We start from the raw sequence: 19,457 nt of genomic DNA, 5'->3' as shown, positions 1-19,457 counted from the left end.
CTCAGAGTGGTCATATGTGATCCTGCTTTCAGTAATACTTGTCCTTCAACAGCTCCAGGAGGGTAGCCACATTGCTTCATTTCCAGTCAGTGTTAATCCTGTGGCTTTCTTCTAAATTTGAATACCACAAATGCTCTGGTTTATTTCTGTTGCACAATAGTTTGCCCAGACAGCAATAATGTTAACATCAGGGAAGAAGCACTACTGAATAACACATAAAGCATAAAAAATCCACCACTCATTCACAATTATTGTGGCAAGAACATGTTGCAGAATGCAGCCATAACAGAATGCCAGTCTAGCAGGGGTCCCAAGATAGAGGCTTTAAAGAAATGATTTTGAGCTGGGGCTTGAAAAAAAGAGAAAAAGAAGTGGCTCCACATATGTGTTCAGGCATAGAGTTCCTGCCATGCAAGACTGGAAATGAGAACAGGCAGGGCAATTTCTTCCCAGCTGCCATTGCATTGAACTGGTGGAATCAGGCAGAGCTATTTTGTATACACATTTCTACAAAGCAATTTTCCTTAATACAGTGCATTTTTGCACACATTACTTGGTTGGAGAACTGCATTGCAAAATTCAGAGAAGTGCAAATTTGAAAGAACTGTTGCATGTTAATCCCCATGTTGGTTTGGAAAGTGCCATTTAGGTACGTTTGCCTTTAAATGCGAACTGATTTTAATTTCTTCCATATCCCTAGTGATGACATTATTTTACTTATATACTGTAAGAGACTTTTAATCCACCCTTCCCCATAATGTCCCAGGGAAGGTTGCAAAATTAAACATTAACATACAACAAAACAATGTAAAACAAACCAAAGAATGTACTGCCAACAGAATCACATTAATTGTAAATGTCAAAAGCCAGGGTAAAGAGGTGTGTCTTCAACAAGTGATATAAACCATACAATGAGAATGCTTGCTGGTCTAGTTGAAGTGGACAGGCTCTTGCAAGCCTTTTTGTGAACCATTTGAAAAGCATTTTCTGATGAAATCACTCACATCTGATCCAGTTTGGAAATAACTGGCATGGCAGCTCTCTAATGGGGGCACCTGAAGTCACTGCTTCTCCAGTTAGGTTCAATTGGTTTTCATTAGTTTCTTCTGAGGAGGCAGATACGTTGTACGAAAACTCTTGGCCCACATCACACCCTTTTGACCTTGTCTGTCTTACTGGGTTAAAGCCTCAATGTATTACTAATGTGGAAGGTGTGCTGTGTTTTGCCTTCAAACGCAGTCACTAATTCACCCAACTTTTGAAACACCATAATTAGGCTGTACCAACATCAATTATTACAGGGCACCTTGAACATTCCACTTTTGGGGCAAGGCATGGAGACTTCCAACCCTGTTGGGAGAGGCCAGGCTTTGCATGGAGTTATTTTGCATGCTCTACTACTAAACTGAGGTCTACCATGTAAAAGGGGTCCATGTTCTTCAGAACTGTGTTTCTTTTTTAAACAACAAGGAACCAAGCACCTTTGGGAAAGCTACAAGCTCGGCTTTGAGGCAACAGCTTTCCCTTGCCATGCATCAGCTGAATTGTCCCTGAACACAGAGATTTCATTCAGTTACCATTTACTTGCTTACTTACTTATTGCCTTTATTTGCCACCTTTTTCTCCAAAGAGTTCAAGGTGGCAGACACGGTTCTCTCCCCATCCTCGTTTAATCCCCATAATAATCCTATGAGGTAGATTGGACAGAGACACACTGAATTTCATAGTGGAGTGGGGATTTGAATCCTGGTCTTGCAGGGCCTAGTCTGACACTCTAATCACTACAACACACTGACATTCCACCTATTCAGCAGGCCTTTCATTTCCCCCAAGTATTTTAAGAAAGCTATTTAGTGGCCATCACTGCTCTCTTGTGGTTCCTGAATTCTGTAAGTTAAATCATGTATGAAGAAGCATCTTCCTATCTGCCCAACCAAGTGCATTGAAAGCCTGCTTCTGCCACAAACAAATTACAGTTGCTTCTGGGCAACGCATAGTTGTGAAATTTATATACAACTTTTTACCCCAACCGTAGTTCCAAAGTGGTTTTCAGACCAATGAAACAGCACCAATGCTGCAGTACATTTTAAAATATACTGACCATAGCTAAAACATCCTTTAAAAATCCAGCATGATGTAACTGGTCTGGTCAGTTCACTCACAATCCACCTAACCTCTGTGTAATTTTTGTGCAAGCATATCGGGATGAATGCTAAACTAACAGGTCATTTGGAGGAGCCATATATCTGGGGTATCTTCAGTACCACACCTGTTGACTCACAGCAGAGCACACATGGGTCATTTTGCTAGGTGTTCTCATTTTTTGATTTTTGATTTACTATGGTCAGGAAGAACAGTGGGAAAGGCAAGTAGCAAAAATGACAGGGGTGTTTCCTGGCACCATCACAAAAGCCATTTGTTCAACAGCAATCTGGGAGTGGGTAGGATAAGGAGAAGGGTCAAAATCAGAGCCAAATCAGCACATCAGGAATGCCCATTGGTGTCGATGGATTATTACTATCACTTTTTTTTTAAGGTATCACAAGTGACTCACGCAGTAGAAAAATTCATACAGCACAATTCAAAAAATACAGAATTAAAATCAATACTGGCAAACTAAAAATAGCACATGATCATCTCATCATGGATAGAACACTAAAATACCGTCTCCCTTGCAAAACACATGATGATCACCAAACTCCTAGTTAAAATAGCTGCAGATACAATCAGTGTGTTCCCTGAAATTTATAGGAGAATGAAAACATCTACACCTGATGCCAAAAAGACATCAAAAGTCAGTGCCAAGGAAACTCCCGTACTGCAGCATGTTCCAGATTTTTAAAAGGGGAAATGCCCTCCTTGATGTTGACGGTACATTCCAATTGCATCATCAGCAAAGCACTGAAAGGGGGTGAGAGGTAAATGTCAGGTGCCAATCTGAAAGCAGCCTGGTTAAGACTAAGGGTCAGGAGTCCCTCAGTGAAGACTACAGTATGAAGAAAAGAGCACAGGGCCTGGAGGAGTCAGTGGTTATCGCCTTGTAAAAGAAAACTAAATTGAATGTATTGGCATATTTAACTAGCAAGTGGTTGTGGAATCGTTTTCTCTCTCTACAGTACTATTTTATTTGGGGGTTTTTAAAAAATGTTTATTTTAAAATATAACAGAAAGAAAGGGAAACTTAATGTAGACATATAGATTAATATACAGCATGCAGTCCATATGTCTGAATAGGTATGATGATTACAAGCCATGCATTCAAAATGGAAAGGACAGTCAGATCATCAGACCATGGACAAGGGGTGTGTGTGTGCCTGTCCTTCTAGCCTTCTAGTCTCTTAAGCAAGTATAAATGCTCACAGAATCCATGTTTGTTGTCCGTCTGTTATGCCCACCCCCCAAATATAATCTTAAGAGTGTGCATACATCCAAAACTGTCAAGGATTTCTCCAAAACAAAGCTTCACATGAGTAATAATTTATGACCAGAAAGAAGATACCATGTCTGCAGCATGTGCCTCAAGGCAGTGTTTATACAGTAGTTTTAGTTTTATTTGCATATTGCAAGATTATATCCTTCAAGCTGCAACTTATATGTTTGCCTGCTGCTGCTGCTGTTTTCCCAGCAGCTTTGAGATAAACCCTATCTACACAGAAGTAGCTCTGAAGTGCCCTGGTGAGCTGCAAGAAGCTTTGGACTGGCTAGCTACAAAGTTTGTAAGCAAGAATTACAGTGGTACCTCGGGTTAAGTACCTAATTTGTTCTGGAGGTCTGTTCTTAACCTGAAACTGTACTTAACCTGAAGCACCACTTTAGCTAATGGGGCCTCCTGCTGCAACTGCACCTCCGCTGCACGATTTCTGTTCTCATCCTGAAGCAAAGTTCTTAACCCGAGGTAATATTTCTGGGTTAGTGGAGTCTGTAACCTGAAGTGTATGTAACCTGAAGCGTATGTAACCCGAGGTACCACTGTACATATTTTCTTGGGGGCTATTGGGTGCATTGTTCTTGTTTTAAATATATTACTTATGTGTTTTGATCTATGTGTTATTATTCAATACATCTGTGACTCTTCTGAATCCCACCCCCCCATTCAAATATTTGCAAGTTTTATTTCAGCTAAACCCGGTAGAGCCAAGCCAGAGGTTACATATGCTTGCTGGAAGACATGCCTCTCTCTAATATTTTTCAAAACGTATAAGAATGTCTAGGATGCTGCCAAAATACATAATTACAACTAACGTTTACTTGATGACATCTACAATAAATAAATAGAATAACTTGTGCATACCTCAGCATGTCCGTGAATTAAAGAATCCTGCTCTCTAATCCAACATGTGTGTTAAGGCTGCCACCCCTTGGACAAGAGAAGGATTTTTTTTTTTTTAATGGAACATTTTAACCTGCTACATTAGGACAGCCACGGAAAAGTTTTCAAACATTCGAATGCCCAGTCTGCATTTGGTAAACATTTCCATAAAAATCAGGGAGAGTGTGGCACCTATAGCTGAATTTATCTTTTGCATGTTTGTTGTTGCTGAAAACTAGGGTGTGGTATTACCTAAATTGTATTGCTGAGAGAAAAATGTGACTGAAGAAGCTTGCCATGCAATCCCACAGGGATCAGTGGAACTAGCAGCACCCTAGAGTAAATTGCAGTATCACAACTTTTAGTGGTCTAAAGAAGTTTAAGGATGGGTAGTTGTGACAACAGAGAGGAGGGTGACCCTCTGAGCACCCTGCCCCACCCCCTGGAGCGTACCTTGCTTCAAGTCCCGTAATAGCTGATGGTGCCAAAAAGACAGATCCCATGTATTCCAACACTTCCTTTGCAAGACAACAGGTGGCAGTCTACAGCCGTTGCATTGAAAACAAGACTGATTTAGGCTGCAATCCTATAAGCACTTAGCTGGCAGGAAGGATGGGAGAATTTGTCAATTTCAGCTCTCTCAGTTTTTCCCATTTTAAATTCGGTTCTCCACATTTCTGAAGCAGTTTGCAACCCCTCCCCCAAAACGTCATGAAAATCTCATGAAAATTCTTCAGCAGTTTCATGTGCACGTTTTGACTCACATACTCTTTTTGCAAGCAATTTCTCAGAATATAATTAATTTCTGTGTGTTGTTTTCACAAATGTATTCATTTTTAAGCTCATTTCCCCCTAATATATGCATTTTTTTTTTTTTTGCAAACATTGCTTGGATAACATCATTGCAAATTATGGATAACTGCACATTTCGAAAGGTTCTGCTTTGGTTCTCATTTTGTTTCAGAAAGCGCAAATTTGATCAATTCAACTTTAAATGCGAACTGAATAAAATCTCTCCCACACCCCTAGCTGGGAGAGAACCCCACTGAAGTTGGCCTTATTTCTGCCTAGACAAGTGCTGATAAACTTTGGTTTCTTTCTTTGTAATTAATAATTTGAGTTCAAAGAAAAAATAATTCCCACATATTGGAACAAAGCAATGAAATTAAACATAGTTTTTGAGGATAGGGTGTAAGTGTTAAAATTAACTGATATTTGTACAGAATTGCTAGGTGGCAGGGATTCTCTCAGTTGCTGCCCCCCCAAGACCACATTGTCTCCCCATCCCTTGCCGGGCTTCTGTGCCTTTAACTAGTTTTGTGATAGGCACCTATTCAGTGGATGATGGCTTCTATTTTGATTAATGGCACAAAACTGCTACCCTTCAATGGCTGCAAGTGGCTTTTGAATTTTTCAGAATGGGAGACACTTGCCCAAGAAAGTGCAGCGATTTTAAAATAGCACTGTGAACTTTCAATCAACGCAAAAATATTTTGAGCACACTTTGTCTTTTCCAATCCTTCAGGTGATAGGCTATGCTGCATTTTCCATTAATAAAGGATGCGTCCAGAAAGGCACCTCATTTTTCTTCATGAAGTGGCCTTTAAAACCATGTTCCATTGTGGATAACTTTGCTCTAGATTGGTCTGCTTGTGTGTACAGCAAACTGCTCCAGATTGGGACAGGGATCCTTATCTGCCTCAGAGAGATCCTCATATATGGACAGGTGTGCCACAGGCAGTGATGGGCCAATGCCCATGGGACTTACCTCAGGGGGTAGAGGTGTCCCCTCTTCTGGGATGCTATTGGGGGCAGATAGATGGTGGATAGATGGTGGAAGCAGCCTCGTGAGAGGCAGGAAACTGAAGATCCCCCAGTGTGAGAGGCTGGGAAAGGAAAGCTCCCAGGTGAGAGCTGGGAGGGCCTGTCATTTTCTGTGGGTGGCTGGGATTAATAGTTACCATATGTTCCAGCGTACGAGATGACTTTTTATCCCTGGAAAATCACCCCAAATGTCGGGGGTTGTCTTATACGCCAGGTATACGCATTGGGAAGGAGGAGAGGGAGCCGGTGAGCAGAGGCACCCCTTCTGCTGTCGTTCCTCTTCTCTCCCCACAGAAGGGGATACGGAAAGTCCTTCCGAGTGTGGCGCTTATCCGCCTGCCCGCCAAACGCCTTGCCTTGGGCTGCTGCTGCTGCGACAGCAGAGGCAGCGGAGGGGTGCACGCTCTGCCCCTGGTGGCACTCAAACGCTAGAACTCTAAAACTGAACAGCAAAAGTTGGGGGTCGTCTTATACACCCAGACGCCTAATACACCTACGGTACTTTGGCTAGAGAGAAGATTCTTCATTTGTGCACTATTCTTTTTATTTTAGAGAACCCGCTGCTGATTTTCTCTTCCCTTACATTTTATGCTGTCTCTGTTGAGAATCTGTATTTTATGATCATCTGTATTCTACTACGCATTTCTTCTTCTTAATAATAAAAAATAATAATCTAGAGCTAGTGTGGTGCAGTGGTTAGAATGTCAAGGTAAGTTCTGGGATACCAGGATTCAAATCTCCCCTCAGCCCTGATGCTCATTGGGTGACCACGGGCCAGTACATCACCTAACCTACTTCTCAGAGCTGTTGTGAGGATAAAACGGGACAAGGAGGAAGAAGACCCATGTATGCCACCTAGATCTCCTGGAGGAAATGTGGGCTACAAATGTAATATTTAATATTTATAATATAATATTCAGCAAGGACCAGATGCAAAACCTTGCTGGGGGGGGGGGGAGGGAAATGCTTTTTGTATCAGTCCTTTTACACCAGATATCAAACAGATAAACAACTTTTTGAAGACATCTGCAGGTAGGCCTGTTCAAGGAAGTTTTTAATGGCTGATGTTTTATTGTGTTTTTAACATTTTGTTGGGAGCTGCCCAGAGTGGCTGGGATAGCCCAGTCAGATGGGTAGCATATAAATAATAAAAACAATTGTTGTTGTTGTTGCCTGATTTTAGTCAAATGATGGCACCTCTCAGTACTGTAATCATCTTGTGCTTTTAAAGAACTAGACAAAAAAAATATCTTGCTGAACAGATTGTTTACTAAATGAATGAAATTCTTTTTCCGGTAGTTCAGAAGCATCTTCTTGAAGTCAGGCACCACTGAATTCTTGAAAATTGCTCAACAACTGTGCCATTGTAACAGAATTTACTGGGCCTATGAATAGCATCAGGCACACGGTCTCTTTATAAAGATCCAGGAAAGCAAAGTCAGAAGAATGAAGATTGCAATGAATTTCTAAAATGACTTTGGGTGGATTTGTCTTTCCTGTAATTAAATTTACATGCAAGCCAAATGGAGGATGAACTTACAAACAGATCCAGCAGAATTCATCATCATCTGGTAATCCCAGAATTTGGCTTTCAGAATGAGAAGTTATGCAGCACCCTGAAACATATTGAGGGACTCATTCACAAGATGATCTTCCATTTAAACCTCAACATGAGATGAATGATAGGGCTGATAAAAAAAATAGCATAAATCCACTGTACTCTGAAACAATTCCATTCATATCACTAAGTGAACCCATTGCTGTGGTCAGAAAAAGCAGGTGATCAGCCCTTTAGGACTGTATCATGACTGAGTGCTTCTTAGCCAACAACAACAACAACAAAACAAAAACCCTACCTGCATATAGAAAATTAGCATGTTGGGGAGGTTAGAAAACCTGCATTGCTAGCTTTCCAAGAGCAAAGCGCTTTTGACATTAGGAGCAAACATCTGTTTATTTCCTATGGTGCTTCAGAAGATGAGTGTACCACTGGCTTTTCCTGAATGCGTAGATTTGCTCTTAGATCACAGGCTCATGGAGCTGCAAGGTCCTTAGTCAACCCCCATGAGATGCAGCATCTACAATATAGGATGTGATTATAGCATCTCTGACAGATGGCAAGCAACCTTTACTTCAATACCTAGTGAAGGGCAGTCCCCCACCTCCCAAGACAGCCTGATCCATGGCTAAACAGCTGTTACCACAAGGATGCTTCTGATCCTTTGCTGAAATCTAATTACCTTCCATTTCCATACCTTGGTTCTTGTCCTGGAGGAACAGGAAACAAGCCTGGTCTAACTGTATGGCAGTTCTTCGATCTTTGAAGACAGCTAACACACACTTCTCAAGAATAAACATACCCAGCTTTTTCAAAGTTGGCTTCCCGATCAATCAGCATCCTTAAAATGTGGCATCCGAAACTGGGCTCTGTACTCCAAATGCAGCCTGCCCAGAGCTGAAACAACTTTGTTAAACTTTTCTTGTTGGAAATAAATACCTTTGAAATCAATGGTATGTGCTTTGTAGTGCACTTAATTTGTGTCACATTGTGTGATGAGGACTGTGGCTTCTTTGAGGGTTGTGTGGCCTTTATGGATTTGTTTGTATGGAAAACAAAAGTAGAGAATACACCTGGTAAAAAGAGGTAATGCTGATGTAATTGCGAGTAGAATTGGAGGTCTGACTGGTTACGAACTCTGGAGTGGAAATTTTATGTGTGTCTCTTTCTAAAATAGATTGACGGACTTGATTGGGAAAATGCTTTGTTTTACAGAATCAGAGTATATCAAAGATATATAAAAACAAGACAGACATTGGCTTATATGCATAGTTTGTTGGAAAGGGTATTAATTGGTGTTTAGTATATAGCAAGCAGTGGCCTATTCATTGTAATGAATGTATTGTATTCAACCATCAGATGAACCAGAAAAACCAAAACACAGGGGGTTGGGTGTAGTCAAAACACATCAGAAGCACATCTGAATCTTGCTGACTTTGTACATTTTAACAGGGAAGAATCACGAGTTGGAAAGTAAACATTAGATGTGAAAATATCTCTTGAGGCATTTAAGCAAGGAACTTTACTCATTCAGTGGTTTCTTTTGGAACAGTGGACATGCTTTATTTCAATTTTTTTCACAATTTATTTAAACATCTCACATATACAAAATAGGTACAATTTGTTTTTGAGAAATGATGATTCCTTTTCTGCCCATTGTAGAGGATGAAAATGAGATTTAAAAGAACGGACACCTGATGTGGGAGAAGAGAATGAGGATGGGGTGGGAGAGAAACGATCCACATGCTTAGTCTGGGGGTGAGATGGGATAGTCTGACTTTATTCCGAGACAGATTCCAAAGAAACAATACAACTTAATACAGAAAAGTGGTGTGTTTTTTCTTTTCTTTTCTTATCCAAATGACTCTAGCACCATTAAAGTTCAAGTATTGGTTATATACTCTATAAGACTGAATCGGCACCTTTCACTTACGCACGGGACCAAAAGCACCTCAGATCATATGTATAAGAATGTGGATCACACTTGGCTTAGAAGTGTATGAGGTAGTTCAAACCTTTGGAAGTTGTGGTTTTAAACTTCCTCTGTGGAAGATAGTCAAAGGCCACAAGTGGTGCAGACTTTCAGGATTTTTTTATTTGGTTTTTGTTTTTTTGGTTTTGTTTTTTTACACAAAGGCTGACATTTTCCACAACAAGGTGACAAAATCTTGGAAAAAAAACACCTTCTGATTCCTTTTTGGGGCTGTATTAAATTGCATTGCACAACGTTCCAACAAATCCTTCTCCTCTTTCGCCCAGATTTTAAGCTAGTAGATGAACTGAAGAAATGGAAGGAGTCAGCTTTCAGTATAAAAGAAGAAATGGCAAAGAGAGAATACTTTTTTTTTTTTGGTTTTGTTTTAAGTTAGTTTTAGTTCATTCATTTGAAACAGACTGGGCCAATGTCGATACTGAATTCTTGATCAGGGCCACCAATGTCCAAAGGTGCAATGTCAAGGATGGGCAAGCGAGATGGCTTGTTTGTTCTGTATTCAATAATTGTTGAGCCCCATTTGTTCGTCTTTCTCTGCAAGATAGCAATAGCAAATAGTAGTCAGAACAGTTATTCAGGCATTGATTGATCACTGATTGATCAATAGGAGTTCTGCTTCACTTCCCTGCTACATACACCCACTAGTCCAACCCTCCGGCACATTTCACATCATCTAACATGCCAGGGGCCTCCTATCTCCATCCCATCACTTCTATTTCCCCTTCTCCTTTGCAGCACCACTGCCCAATTCTTGAACTAACACCACTCAGACTCTCATGACATTTGCTTTTCAATCTGATGCCTGTACACTGGTGCTTTAGTAACAGCATTTTGCACGGGAGAGATGCACTCCAAACAGGCACTTTCAGCTTTTCTGTGAGTGCCTGCCATGTGTTCAAAGTTTTGCAAAAGACGTATTTCCTGTTCACATTTTGTGAAAAATTGCCTCTGTGTGTGCAGCAAGCACTACAGTCTGGGCCTTCATCTAATGGGGGGTTTTATTGTAGAAAAGGCAGGGCAGGGATGAGATGGGTAGCACTGTACTAGTTAAACAGAGTTATTCCACAGGTCAACTAATTTATAGTCTTCGCTCTCCAGGAGTGCTAATTTTCCAAGGCCCATGTAACTGATACATGGTGGCTCTAAGTCAAGCTTTTCTTATAAATTATGTCTCTGACTACTGGGAATACACAGGTAGGGTGTGAAGCACCAATGGCAGTCTGCATGGACCTTGTGGCACTCCAGATATTTGACTCCTCTGTCACTAGCCAATGGCATAGCCAGCATGGCCCATGGTCAGGGTTGACATGGGTTGCGGAGCTTTACAGGCCGAGGGAGCCGGCGTTTGTCCACAGACAGTTTTTCTGGGTCATGTGGCCAACATGACTACGCTGCTTCTGGCGAACCAGAGCAGCGCACGGAAACGCCATTTACCTTCCCACTGGAGCGGTACCTATTTATCTACTTGCACTTTGACGTGCTTTTGAACTGCTAGGTTGACAGGAACAGGGACCGAGCAACGGGAGCTCACCCCGTTGCGGGGATTCGAACCACCGACCTTCTGATAGGCAAGCCTTAGGCTCTGTGGTTTAACCCACAGCGCCACCCTTGTCCCTTGGTGTTACAATAGGGAGAGATTTTAGTAGTGCCTTTCACAGGTACTTGAAAAAGCTGAAGACTTACCTTGCATAAACAAAATAACCCTTAACGACTCCCTATTCTAACAAGTACATTAAGTGACCTGGCTCTGTAGGAGGGCAGTAACACTCAAAGATATTGATAAGCAGGAAGAAACTGGTACTTACAGAGCAGCCGTCTTCAAGAACATTGTACATGAACCTGCCGTTGCCTTCAGCTCGGAGTTCGACATCGTTGGATCCCTGCACTAACAGAGCGCTCTTCAGGCTGCCTGTTTCTGCATCCATGTAAGCGATGCTGTTCTTGCAGTGGTAAGTGATGTTCTGGGAAGCATGGTTAGCCAGTAGTCGCATAAAGGCAAGTTGGGTGGCCATGTCCTTGGTGGTTACACCTTCCTCGTTGTACTCAAACTAAAAACGGAAGGGAGGGGGAAAGCTTCAGTCAAAAATCACATGCATATTATGAAATACATTTTGCACATAAGTCAACTTGGAACACCTTGGCCTCTGAAGGGCAAGGCAATTGGGGGGTGGGGCGGAGTACCACCAGCATTTGAGAAGAAATCGTCAAAACTAAGTTTTGTCCAAGGCCACTGGGAAGCTCCAGGCAAAGCATCACTGGCCAAAGAAGGAGCAGCAGCAGCAGCAGCAGCAGCAGCAGCAGCAGCAGGGAGTTTGTTTCCTCACCCCACTCAATCCCTATCCATGGCGATAATTCATGATGCTAAATGGAAGTTTGAGATTCAGAGGTGGTAGTCTTGGGGTGGGAAACCTGTGCAACTCCAGATGTCACTGGACGGAAACTTCCATAATCTCCAGATAGTCGCTATGGCTGGGGACAAGGAAGGATTGGAGTCCAGTGGGTCTGGAGGGTCACAAACTCCCTGTATCAAAATGCACCCTCTGTTGGAAGCAACATGTGGGAATAGATGGTTTGCTGGTCTGATCCAGCCAGGGAGCCCTTCTTATGAACAGGGTTAATGTATCTGTTGTGTGGATTAAAAAACAATCAGCGGGGTTTTTGCCTTCCTTACTAGAATGTTTTTGGCCTTAGAGAACACATTTATCATAATGGATGCAGTATGGAAACTCACCTGAGTACCGCCATTCATCATTTCTCCAAACCAAACATGTTTCTTTTCGGCAGGGTTCTTGCTGGTGTACCAGTTCTTAGCTGGGAAGCTTTCTGGATTGGCATGGATGCAAGTCTCTCCAGTGGAGAAGTCACAATAAACTCTAATGGCATCCATGGTGCAGCCTTGGTTAGGATCGATCCAGTAGAAGCCTATCATTTTAAAAAGCAACAGTAAGCCCATCTTCATGTTAAATACTCACACTGCTGCAGCCATAGGAACAGTACAAGTACGGACAATACAGAAACCTTAAATCTCCCCTTTTTAAAAATCACTTCCATGTAACTAATGGTTATTGTTTAAATCTAGTTGTACCATTTATTAACTTGTTGATGTGAAGGGCTAAAAGTGGAGATCCAGTAGTTTTAAATAAAAAGCCATAACCCCTGATATGGGCTTATTTGGGGGCTGGGGCTGGCTGTGTTGATAAATACAATTCCTGCAGTCTACAAGGAGAGATTTTATTATGCAGATGGAAAAATTTGATCCTCCATCTGTTCTTAGCCCAACACAGCTGATAGAGTTATGTGAGAGCAACAAAGACAGTCTAATGCAGGGGTAACCAACAGGATGCTCTGTAGATGCTGTCAGCCTACAACTCCCATCAGCCTCAGCCGGCACAGTCAATAGCTAGGGATGATGGGAATTGTTGTCCATCAACATCTGGAGGGCACAAACTTGGCTGTTCCTGGTCTAGTAGTTTGTCCACCTGCCTCTCCCTGCTACTACCAAAAGGTTTCCCAGACAAAAGGAAGAATGGCAGCTGCATGGACAAATGGCACACACAGATTTCCATTGGCCACCCACCCACGAGTGCATTACATGGTCAGCAAGCCACTGGGTCAAGCATCTAGCACTAACATACCACTGGTCCATTCTGGGTGGCTGAGTCTTAGGTCACGGCAGGTGCGGGCTGGGTTCTTCCTGGAGCCTTCTGGGGTCAGGAGGGTCTCGATTTGGTTGTTCAATGTTTTCAGGGTGGCATCAACTTCATAATCCTTGGGTCTAAGAGATGGCTGATCTGCCCGGTAGTATTCTGCATCATAGCCAATTTCGTATCCACCACCATTGGGACCAGGTGGGCCAGGGTGGCCAGGTGGGCCTGGTGGACCCTAAAAATGTTCAGAAATGAACATGCCTTTGTTTAAATCAAGTTCACTCAATTGTGCAGAAAGTCCAACCCCTTCTCCCCACGAAGAGCCTAAACACAGTGCAAGGTGCATCAAATGGTTCCTCTGGGGCCTATTATAGAAGTGGCCCATGTTCATTAACCCTAGTGATGAGGCAGTGGATGCTGGACACCAAACATGTAGTCTTAATGAAGCACTCACTAAGCAGAGAGCGTGGACTCTTTGCCTGGTTCAACATGACCACTGTCTTGCAAGAGTGAGGTCAAATGTAATATGAACACCAGACGATGGCAAAACAATCTTCCACATTAATTGAGTTTCTTCTACTTATGTTGCATTTTGAAAACTTAATGACAGGCACCGGGGGGGGGGGGCAATTTTAACTGGGAATGCAGCACATAGTGGAGAAGAGGTTTGATGCTGCTCCCCCCCCAAAAAAAAATCATTACTAAAATTCTGATCAGGCTTCTAACTTGTGCAAGGGACCCATGTGAGGACATCAGGGTCCCCTGATGCAGACATTTGTCCTCTAATATGTGAAGGGTGGCAGGGATTGGCCAAGTGACATGACAGAGGGAGTGGAGATGGCATGCTCGTCCCTGCTCTTCCTCACATGTCTGGTAACTGTATAATGCCCAATTAGGGCTAGAAAGTAAAATAAAAGGGGAGCCATTTTATTTCAAACATTTACAGGGCAATTTTACATCTGTTTACTCAGAAGCAAGTCCCATTGTGTTCAGTGTGGCTCACTCTCATGTAGCATGCGTCTGGAATTGTAGAACTTAAGAAAATAATATTTTCTTTTTTATTATTGGTTAAGTTTCTATACCGCTTTTCATCTGAGGATCACAGGGCAGTTTGCAATAATAATAATAATAATAATGTGAAAATAAAAATAGCATGGTAACAAAACAACCCCCCCCAATAAATTAAAAATAAAAACCCAATAAAGTTTCGCAAACTAAATGCACCAATAACACATTTGCTTGGAGGTTTTGCTTTGGTTTTTTTTAACATTAAAGTGGCATATACATTTTATGAAATAGAATAAAGAAACACTGTCCTATGCAAGTTTGGTCAGACATAAGCTTCACTGCATTCTTTGGGGCTTCCTCCCAGGAAAACTGCATAGGGTTGCAACTCAAGCCTGTAATCCTGTGTCCCGGGGGTAGCCATTCAGGTGATGTGGGACTCCAGCTTGCATCAGCCTCAGCCCATGTGGCAATAATTGGGGGGGGGGGGGAATGGAAGCTGTAGTTCAACATTATCCGGAGGGCCCCACATTGGCTACTCCTGCTATACACGCTTACCTGGGAGTTATCCCTACTGAATGCGGTGGGACTTCCTTCTGAGCAAACACGGAAAGCCGGGTGCCACTTGTGTTAAAATTGATGGTTTCAGCCCCATACCCTCAGCATCCAGTTTCATACTTACAGAAGGTCCTTGGCTACCCTGAGAGCCACGCACACCAGCAGGTCCAACCGGTCCAGGAAGACCGTTGCGGCCATCTTTGCCAGGAGGACCAGAAGGACCTGCAGGGCCCTGAAGGAAGCAAGCAAAGAAACACCCGCAGATTAGTACACCACCAAAGCAATGAAATGTAGAAATATATAATCACTTTTTTCAAACAACAACAACAAGAAGAAGACTGTTCAATATCCCACACAAAGGGAGAGTGTTCACATACCCTTGGGCCAGCAGGTCCAGTAGCACCAGGTGAACCTTGGTCTCCATGATGACCCTGTTGGAAGGAGAGAGGTTTTTTAAAACATGATTTACTCCTGTATTAACCTGTTTCCATGCAGAATATTCATCCTTGCACAAATGGCAAATTCATGGTGGGGAGGGAATATAATGGAGGGCTTATTTTGATTCTCAAAATCTGTTTTTGTTTTAAACAAATAGGGCAGGGGTGCAGAAGGTAAGGAAAACTCGAGATGTTATTGAACCAACTCCCATCAGTCCCAGCCAGCCCAGGTTGTGGTCAGGGGTGATGGAAGTCGGAGGCTGAGGACATCTGAAGGACGACTGGTTCGCTGTCCTTATAACAGGATGTCCAGTCCCATCCCTGAGAAACAGGAAGTGATAATGACGACAAACATGCAATCGAGCATATATGGTCTCTCGCCCCCCCTCACTGAATAACCACCGCCTGCCCCCATGTATCTGGGCACTGGGGCAGGATTTCTAGATGGGCTTCAGTCATACACAACGTCTCTGCTTCTGAACATTAATTGCTGGCCTAATGGAAAGGAAATGCCGACAACTCTACAGAGAGCTGCTGCCAGTCTGAGTCGTCGATGTTGATCTATGTGGACCAAGTCTCACTCCTTCTAGTGTGAAAAGGCAACACCACAGCTCCTTCACACAGACTAATCTCGAAGGGCCTTAGAACGTGCTACCAATGATGCAGGGCCCTGTGAATGTGCTGATTATCAGGGAGGCTATATTATTTCTGTTGCTGTTTCGCCCCATTGTTTGGGCGAACAACACACTTACAGCAATGCCAGGCAGACCCTGAAGTCCATTGTGTCCCTTGAAGCCAGGTGCGCCTCTGGGTCCCTTGTCACCAGGACCACCTTTCTCACCACGTGGACCTGCTGGGCCCTGTGGAGGGCATAAAAAGGGAAAAGTGAAAAACAGAATCTTTGCAGGGAGCTTTCCACCTGCAGAGTTTGTTTAGACACACACAAGTACGTTTGCTTTTGGAACATTTTCACGTCTAGAAAGCAGATTTACCTCTGTTTAAAAACAATTCTGCTGAGCAAGGACTGCGGCTCAAAATGTCTCAGGGTCCCTCTCCTTTTTGCCAATCTGTTACTCTACCACTGATCTGGTCTAGGTAGGAACAGCCTGAGTCCTCGCTTGGGACCAGTGCTGTTTTTCTAGAAAAAGAGGTGCTGGAACTCACCATGAATGCCTCCCTTGTTCTCTTAGAATGGTAATGGTGCCCACCTGAGAGGTGCTGGAACTGAGTTCTGGTGAGTTCCAGCTAAAGAAAAGCCCTGCTTGGGACTAGAAAGTTTCCTAAGCATTGGTTTTTGCTTATATCCAGCCTTAAGTCGTATAGCAGGTTGTGTCCATTTTGATGAGCCTGCATCTCAAAATTACTACACTCAATGCTTGCTTTCTCTTTGTCTTCAAAGGGCTCACAAGTCAATCACATAAGGAATGGGAGTTAGGCTAGGTACCCCACCATTGCAATCTTAAAACCTTTCAACCAAAGGGAAAGACCACTACCATATTCTAAACTTCCTACTCATGCCAAAATTTCCCCATGATCTATACAACCCTCTGACTTGATTTCCAGAACCCAGATCTCCATTCCTGTCCTCATCATGGGACTTCTTACCAAAAGGACATAATTACAGAAGCGAAACAAAATCTGAACTTACAGCAAGACCTCTTGCACCAGCAGGACCAGCAGGACCAGCAATTCCAACGGGACCCTGAAATGGTGACAAAGCACAGTTAGAGAAATTGCTCACTGTAGATTGTGATGACAAAGCTCCCTTTCCTTGACCAACAAAGGAATGACCCAAGGGTGGCTCAATACATTCATAATATGGACAAGAACAGGAAGCACTTCATGTCCTCTGCGTTTCTTTTGGCCACAATGCCCAAAGTGTGACTTTAGGTAGTTTTTGTCCCTCCCTTCATTGGAAGCACATGCTAAGGGAAGAGCTGGGATAGTTCAGTGCATTATCAAATGCACTGAACTGTAAGTTCAAGTCACTTGCACTTCCTGTTCACCAAAGATGAAGAGAACACCCAAAGCCAGTCATAGCAAATGGCTGCTGGAATGAAAGAGCATGCATGGCATTTTCAGAAGGCCCTGTTTTAGGAGGTCTGGTTGCAAAGGGACTTCTGTTTCAAGGGAGCCAAAAAGTGTAACCGTACAGAGAACTAATGTCACAGCGGGGAGTGATGTGGCAGCTCACAGCCGCTTGACAACAGGTTGTCTTCATTCATTGGAGATGAAATGGGAAGCGCACTGGTACCACATCAATGAGAATCAAGAAGGAATACTGTGATCCCCGCTGCTTTCTTTTACAATGAATTGGCAGTAGTGGAATGTTCAGCGATACAGTGGAGGGCTTGGCCATAGTTTACAGGATGGTACTAGCCATTATGCCAAGTTCTGAGTAGTGTAGGGCTCCCAGGCAAATAGTGGGCACCCACCATGCAGAAAACAGGGATGGAAGAACAGCACTGCCCTACTATTCACTAAGCTTCAGGGTTAACACCTGTAATTCCCTTCCTCATCACAACATAGAAGTGCAAGGGCCAGATTTTAGGTCTGAGAAAAGCTGGAAGATGGAAGTCTTATTGATACAAGGAACAGAATACTCTTCTTATTGGACAGGATATAAGGGGAAAATACTAGATGGGATGAATAGTAGTTAGGGGAATTGTGCATGTGTAGACTGATGAGAGGGTGTGCTTTAGGGATCAGGCATTGAATGTAGACCAAAATATCATCATCATCAACGATAACGTTTCTCACGCTTTGGTAAGCCTTCAGGGCTCACAGCAGTAACAAAATTATCCCTCCATCTAATAGCAAACTCAGCTGGTGATCAACAACAGAACAGCAATCCAAATGGGGCCACTGAGAAAAGGAAGGTGCTGGTTTGTACAAAAATATCTAAGATGCACCCTCGCTATAAAAACCCAGCTTAACAAGGACTGAGCATGCTCAGTGGCCACACAATTCTAAGTGCCCACTGGAAGCAGGTGCAATGGAGTACCCTAGAAGACAGCATGGCTGGCCAACACTGGACAGGAGCAGTCCACACTGTGACGTTCTGCAGTAAATCCTACTTGCCTGGTATCTAACACCCAACCCTTTCAATAAGCAGTTAAGTCTACTACAAAACTACAACAGGTCAACTAAATGCATAGAATCCCACCCCTTCCTAAAGGTTTTGGCCAAGCTTCTCAATGCCACCAGGTAGACTGCCTGTAGGGCTTCTCAGTGCGGGAGGCACCCATTGGTGGTGTAGTGGTTACAGTGTCAGACTAGGACATGTGAGACCAGGGTTCAAATCCTCACTAGGAAACGAAGCTCATTGACCTTGGGCCAGTCGCTGCCTCTCAGCCTTACCTACCTCACAGGGTTGCTGTGGGCATTAAACAAGGAAAAGGGAAAGTCATGCATACCACCCTTGAGCACCTTGGAGGAAAAAGGTGCAATCAATAAACATGTCTTGGGGACCGAGCCTTTCGAATGCAGCCCTGATAGATTACATCTGACTTTTGATTTTATGAAATGGATAGAAGTCACATACAGGTTCGCCACGATTTCCAGGTTTGCCAGCAGGGCCAACAGAGCCATGGGGGCCGGGGGCACCGAGAGCACCAGCGGGACCAGGGTTGCCAGGAGCACCACGTTCACCCTGAAAAGATGAAGGCAAAGGACAAATGGGAGACCTTTAATTTTTTTATTTGCATTTTTAATACAGAGACAGAAAAACAACACATCCCACCCCCCCTTCCGCCCACCCCCCCAGTTGTACAACTTTCATATCAATCTCGACATACAACTAAATACCTGGAGACTTCCCTAAATGGAAGTCCAAAGGCATGAGCTTGTAGCAAGCACAGGCTCACTTCTGCCTAGAGAAGGAGAAAACACGATTACCTTGTAACCAGGAGTACCATCGCGGCCTGGAGGACCATCGTTACCTGGATTTCCCTGTGAAGAAAAATAGAATCTTAACATCACACACGACATGGAAAAAAAGGTTTACTTTACTGACAGGGGAATGGCAGCGTGTTCTGTACCTCCCTTCTGCCCCCAGCTCCAAACCACAGAACAGGTCCAAGTGGAATAATCTGCCACACTTTATTCTTCCATTGTGACCATTTCT

General features: G+C 43.3%; 1 protein-coding gene and 2 long non-coding RNA genes across 5 annotated transcripts in view; 2 read left to right on the top strand and 1 right to left on the bottom strand.

The window, feature by feature from the left end:
- The window catches only part of LOC308459894, an 11,461-nt gene extending 2,819 nt beyond the window's left edge, over positions 1 to 8,642 (top strand). For both annotated transcript variants that reach the window (XR_013978355.1, XR_013978356.1), the window contains exon 3: positions 7,433 to 8,642. This is a non-coding gene — a long non-coding RNA (uncharacterized lncRNA). The remainder of the gene's footprint in view (positions 1 to 7,432) is intronic.
- On the top strand, positions 666 to 3,136 carry LOC308459899. The gene is made up of 2 exons (XR_013978364.1): positions 666 to 2,031; positions 3,021 to 3,136. It is a non-coding gene; the product is annotated as an uncharacterized lncRNA (long non-coding RNA).
- Positions 8,643 to 9,766: 1,124 nt separating the features above from the next.
- COL1A2 (collagen type I alpha 2 chain) overlaps positions 9,767 to 19,457 on the bottom strand; it is a 64,178-nt gene continuing 54,487 nt past the window's right edge. For both annotated transcript variants that reach the window (XM_080975638.1, XM_080975639.1), the window contains exons 41-50: positions 19,229 to 19,282; positions 18,876 to 18,983; positions 16,980 to 17,033; positions 16,084 to 16,191; positions 15,272 to 15,325; positions 15,019 to 15,126; positions 13,320 to 13,566; positions 12,416 to 12,606; positions 11,490 to 11,732; positions 9,767 to 10,218 (exon numbers count right to left, since the gene is read on the bottom strand). In XM_080975638.1, coding sequence (XP_080831764.1) covers positions 10,072 to 10,218; positions 11,490 to 11,732; positions 12,416 to 12,606; positions 13,320 to 13,566; positions 15,019 to 15,126; positions 15,272 to 15,325; positions 16,084 to 16,191; positions 16,980 to 17,033; positions 18,876 to 18,983; positions 19,229 to 19,282 — 1,314 coding nt within the window. In that variant the 3' untranslated portion in view covers positions 9,767 to 10,071. The remainder of the gene's footprint in view (positions 10,219 to 11,489; positions 11,733 to 12,415; positions 12,607 to 13,319; positions 13,567 to 15,018; positions 15,127 to 15,271; positions 15,326 to 16,083; positions 16,192 to 16,979; positions 17,034 to 18,875; positions 18,984 to 19,228; positions 19,283 to 19,457) is intronic.

This window comes from Podarcis pityusensis, assembly GCF_964106645.2.
Source record: "Podarcis pityusensis genome assembly, chromosome: 12".
In the NCBI taxonomy this organism is placed as follows: Eukaryota; Metazoa; Chordata; class Lepidosauria; order Squamata; family Lacertidae; genus Podarcis; species Podarcis pityusensis.
This window is presented reverse-complemented; position numbering and strand designations above follow the sequence as displayed.